This window comes from Gossypium arboreum, chromosome 2 (genome assembly GCF_025698485.1).
Source record: "Gossypium arboreum isolate Shixiya-1 chromosome 2, ASM2569848v2, whole genome shotgun sequence".
Taxonomy (NCBI): Eukaryota; Viridiplantae; Streptophyta; class Magnoliopsida; order Malvales; family Malvaceae; genus Gossypium; species Gossypium arboreum.
In genome coordinates, this window is record NC_069071.1 from 59,113,789 (window position 1) to 59,118,803 (window position 5,015).

Genomic DNA, 5,015 nt, shown 5'->3' on the forward strand with positions numbered 1-5,015 from the left:
AAGATGCCCCTAGCTTGTGATTATTTCCCATATAGAGGTGATGTCGCGACACACCAAGTCCTATGTCATGTGATGGCTTGTGACTAAATCCAAGTCGCTTGCTTCTTATCTTTTGTTTTGCTCAGCGGGGGTGCCAATTTCCGAGATGACTATTGCCGCTTTTTTGTCCCTCCCACCAACTCTTTCTTTCTTTATTCTTCTCATTCACTCCACATGTATTCTCTCTTTTTGAATTTGTAGATCTATTTTGTGGGTATCGTTGTTGTCTTCACAAGTTGTGATGGACAGATGACGATACTAGTCGTTCGCTAAAACTCCACTGGCCACCTGTAATTTTTCTTGGAAAGTGAGTGACTCTTCATCAGCTTCTTAATCTATTTCTGTTTTGAGAATATTTCAGAATAATAAATTATTTCATGAGTCGATTTGGACTAGTGTTGTATTAAGTTTTATATTTTTTTTGTTTGCTTTCCCATTATTTAATAAGTATTCAGTTTTAGAAGTTTTTGTCTGCTCTTGTAGCACGGTTTTTTGTCTTACTTATGCATGTAATATTAGTTTTACAAGTGGTTTTAGGAATGATTTTGTTGTCGTCCTCTCTAGTTTGGTTTGAATGCTCGATTCTTTTGTCGATTTTTGCTAGACATTTTGGACCATCTGGGGCTGATTTTCTTATTGTGTTAAGTGCTTACAATCACTTCAGATATATCGTGCTTGAGTTGTTACAAAATTAATTGTCAACGTGTCATAATGTTCTATTGATGTTGAGGCTAAAATTTTTGTTGTGTTGATAGAGCTTGTCCTTTACTATCTAGAATGAGTATTTATTATTTTTTTCTTAAATTATATGGTTCCATTCATTGAATGAATTAATGAATTTATCTTTAATTTTTTTTTGACTTACATATCACAATTGATTTGTTGAGAGGAATTATTTAAACCGAAATTGTGAATGAAAAAAGAGGCAGATAGAATGGAAGTAGAGGCTAATTTAACAAAAAAAAAAAAAAAAACCTTGAAGTATCAAAAATGTACAGTACAGGGGCAAAATAGGTAATAAGGGTTATTTGTTACGCGGTAGCATTTAAGTAGTTGAGCATCAGAATTTTCCTCTTTGAAAAACCAGGGAGGGTGTTGGGCTCAGTTTTGATATTTATTTTTTGCATGGCAGTGAGTGCATCCTCAATACTGAAGTGTCTTCTTCAAAACATAAACAATAAACCCCAAAAGCAACCCCAAGGCATCGAATCCATAATAAAATCAATCCTCAACCACCTTAAGGCAGGTCGTTTTCAACAAGCCGTTTCAGTTCTCTTTGCTTCCCCGGAACCCTTACCTCACTCTCTTTACGCAGATCTTTTTGCCCTCTGTTCTGACAAAAAAGCTATCGTTGAAGCCCGGAAACTTGAATCCCACCTAGTCACGTTCTGCCCATTTCCCCCAGTGTTCCTCTTGAACCGTTGCATCGAAGCGTATGGAAAATGCGGGTGTTTGGATGACGCAAGGGGACTGTTTGATGAAATGCCTCAACGGGACGGGGGTTCATGGAATTCGATGATAACGGCCTATGCACGAAATGGGTTTGGAGAAAAGGCTTTGTTCTTGTTTTCGAAGATGAACAAGGAAGGACTTGTGCCGAATGAGATTTCGTTCGCTAGTGTTTTGGGCTCTTGTGGTGTTGTTTTAGAGCTTAGCCTTTCAAGGCAAGTTCATGCGATGATTGTGAAGTATGGTCATTATAAAAATGTGATATTGGGAAGTTCACTTGTTGATGTTTACGGAAAATGTGGGTTTATAAGTGATGCAAGGCGGATGTTTGACGAGATAGAGAATCCAACTATTATTTCCTGGAATGTGATTGTTCGGCAGTATATTGAGGTAGGGGATGGAGAGGAGGCAATATTAATGTTTTTTAAGATGCTTCGAGATGATGTTAGACCTTTGAATTTTACATTCTCTAATGCTCTTGTTGCTTGTTCAAGCATGTCAGCACTTAAGGAAGGGTTGCAAATTCATGGAGTTGTGGTTAAGACTAACTTTGAGAAGGATAAAGTGGTCTCTAATTCACTCATTAATATGTATGTAAAATGTGGGCAGCTACAGATTGCTCGTATTATATTTGATCAACTTGGTTCCAAGGACTTGATTTCATGGACTGCAATCATGTCAGGTTATGCCATGAGTGGGAGAACTAGAGAGGCAAGGGAACTCTTTAATATGATGCCAGAACGGAATGTAATCTCATGGAATGCAATGCTAGCAGGGTATACTCGTTTGTCTCAGTGGGAAGATGCCTTAGAATTTATTTTTCTTATGCGGAGAATGACTAAAGATATTGACCATGTGACGCTTGTTCTAATTTTAAATGTCTGTGCTGGCCTGTCAGACGTTGAAATGGGGAAAAAGGTTCATGGATTTATCTACCGACATGGGTTCTTTTCCAATATATTTGTAAGTAATGCACTTCTTGACATGTACGGAAAATGTGGAACCTTGAACAGTGCAAGAGTTTGGTTTTACCAAATGAGTCAGGGAAGGGATACTGTTTCTTGGAATGCTTTACTGACTAGCTATGCGCAGCATCAGCGGGGTGAGCAGGCTATTACATTATTTAGTGAGATTCAATGGGAGTCCAGACCCAGCATAAATATCTTTGGAACCCTTCTTACAGTTTGTGGAAATATATTTGCACTTAATCATGGCAAACAAATCCATGGATTCATGGTTAGAAATTGTTATGAGCTGAATATGGCAGTAAGAGGAGCTTTGGTTAGCATGTATTCTAAATGTCGTTGCATTTTATATGCTTTCATGATTTTCAAAGAGGCAGATTCACGTGATGTTGCTCTTTGGAACATCATGACTTTTGGATTTTGTCACAACGGAAGGGGTAGAGAAGTACTTGAATTTATTGGCATGATGGAGGAGGAAGGAGTCAAACCAGACCACGTTACCTTTCATGGTATATTGCTTGCATGCATATGTGAGCATGAAGCAGAGTTGGGTCAGCTGTATTTTAATTCAATGAGCAATGACTATTGCATTATACCCCGGATGGAACACTATGAGTGTATGATTGAACTTTATAGCAGGTGTGGGTGCATGGAGGAGCTCGAGAAATTTATTAAGAGTATGTCATTTGAGCCAACTGTTGCCATGCTGACTAGAGTCTTTGCTGCATGCAAAAAGCATGGTGCTGTGAGGTTTGGGGAATGGACTGCTGAACAACTTAACCAATTGAATCCTCATACTACACTTAAGATATGAAATTAAAGACATAAGGGAAATAGGTAGGTAGGCAGTTATTGACAGTGGTGATATGTTCTCCCGAAATGCCTTCATGCAAGAATGCCGTTGATTATAGTGTACCATGTTTGAGAACTGAACTAAGTGCGTTGATTATAATGTACCATGTTTGAGAACTGAACTAAGTGAAGTGGCAAACTTGATAGCACTTAGTCATGTGATAATGGCTGCAAGGCAGCATATCAGACTGTAGGAGCAGACTGCATAATGCCATCATTTGGAATACTTGGAAGGAGATATAAGCAAACATTGTGCTATTTCAATTGGCTCTGGCACTATTGAGGAAGAAAACACAGGAGAATCGAGAATTATAAAGTAGAAAGACGGACGGAGGGAGAGAAGAAGACCCGAACGTGTAGTTCATATCTTTTTTGGAGGCTGAGCTGATAGTAAGTGCACGTGCTGATTAACAAGGGAATCTCTAAGAGCGCTACTCATACTCCTGGGAAGGAACGACCAAACTAATTGCAGAATGATATAAAAAGGGGCCATAACTTGGAGAAGATTTCACCAGTTAACTTATCATGTAAGCATTTGCATCTCAACATGATAATCCTAAAATTCTTGCTAGATTCATTCATTCATTAGATGTGGTAATGTGGAGACCTGCACTCCAAACTTTTGAAGTCAAGTATCAAAAGCATTAGAGAACCAATGTTTGGATTCTCCTCTGCGTTCTTCTGTCATTACAACTTTTCACTGTTAGGATTTTGTTTCAATGAAAGAGACAGACAACTGATCAATCAAGTCAAACATAAGTACTTTGTTGCATAGCTTGGATTAAATTCTTTTATATAAATCTTCCTTATCTTGGTATGTAAAATCATTAGTCTCGTAAGTTTTTAAGATATATAGGGGAACAGAGGATTGCCATGCAAAGAAAGAAGCACCTTTTTTAGTTGGAACTTCTTAATAAAAAAGGATAATTTGTAAAGGTTTAGTCATTATATGTTATAGTAAAAAATGGGGAAAAAATGCATTGTCATAGTCAACTTTCATGATAGAGATGTTCCTGTTATGTTTACCAAATAGATTATGAAATTTTTGTATTGCATAATTACGAACTTGGAAAACAAATTACCTGCAATAATAGCGTGTATGGGTGCAGCTCTATCGCTCTGTCACATAGTTGCATAGACTTGATAGCTATGCCTCAACCTAAATTAGAAAGATTAATGATATGGGGGAAAGAAAAATGTATTTTCGTTTTGTCAGTGTGTATGGTTACAAAATGTTTCTTACAACCCCATGAACTACCACGAACATGGAGATAGTAGGGTTCTTAAGATTTTTAGTCTGAATTCAGTAAAAATTCCAGTAACGAAACGGTGTTCTTTGCTATCTCCCCCAAGTTTTGAAAAATTATGATTTCTCCTTTGAAATATTTAAAAGAATTTAATTAGACCCACTCAAATTTTAATTAAACTCACTTAAAATATTTAAAAATTCTCTGTAATCTCACAAAAAAATTTTAAAAATTTAATTAGACTTTCAATTTCTTTTTTAAAAGAAATTCTCATTAAACTCCTAAAATTTTGAAAATTTTACTAGCCCCAAAATTTAGTCCTAGTATCAGCCAGTGCATATATGCTTGATTCTCTACGGCTATTTCCTGTGAGAAAAGAATACATGGCACAATCATTCCCTGCACATCCAGTCATTCTTGATCAAATTTTTACTTTGAATTCATGAGGTTATTTCCTGTTTTC

The 5,015-nt window shown here is 36.9% G+C and overlaps 1 protein-coding gene across 1 annotated transcript; it reads left to right on the forward strand.

Moving 5' to 3' along the window:
• Positions 1-1,100: 1,100 nt before the first annotated feature.
• LOC108454951 (pentatricopeptide repeat-containing protein At3g26540) lies at positions 1,101-4,064 on the forward strand. The gene has a single exon (XM_017753592.2). The coding sequence runs from the start codon at positions 1,165-1,167 to the stop codon at positions 3,265-3,267; it is 2,103 nt and encodes a 700-aa protein (XP_017609081.1). The 5' UTR covers positions 1,101-1,164; the 3' UTR covers positions 3,268-4,064.
• The last annotated feature ends 951 nt before the right edge of the window (positions 4,065-5,015 follow it).

Coding starts and splice junctions, on each gene's coding strand:
- LOC108454951 (XM_017753592.2), top strand. CDS start 1,165: ATGGCAGTGAGTGCATCCTCAATACTGAAGTGTCTTCTTCAAAACATA.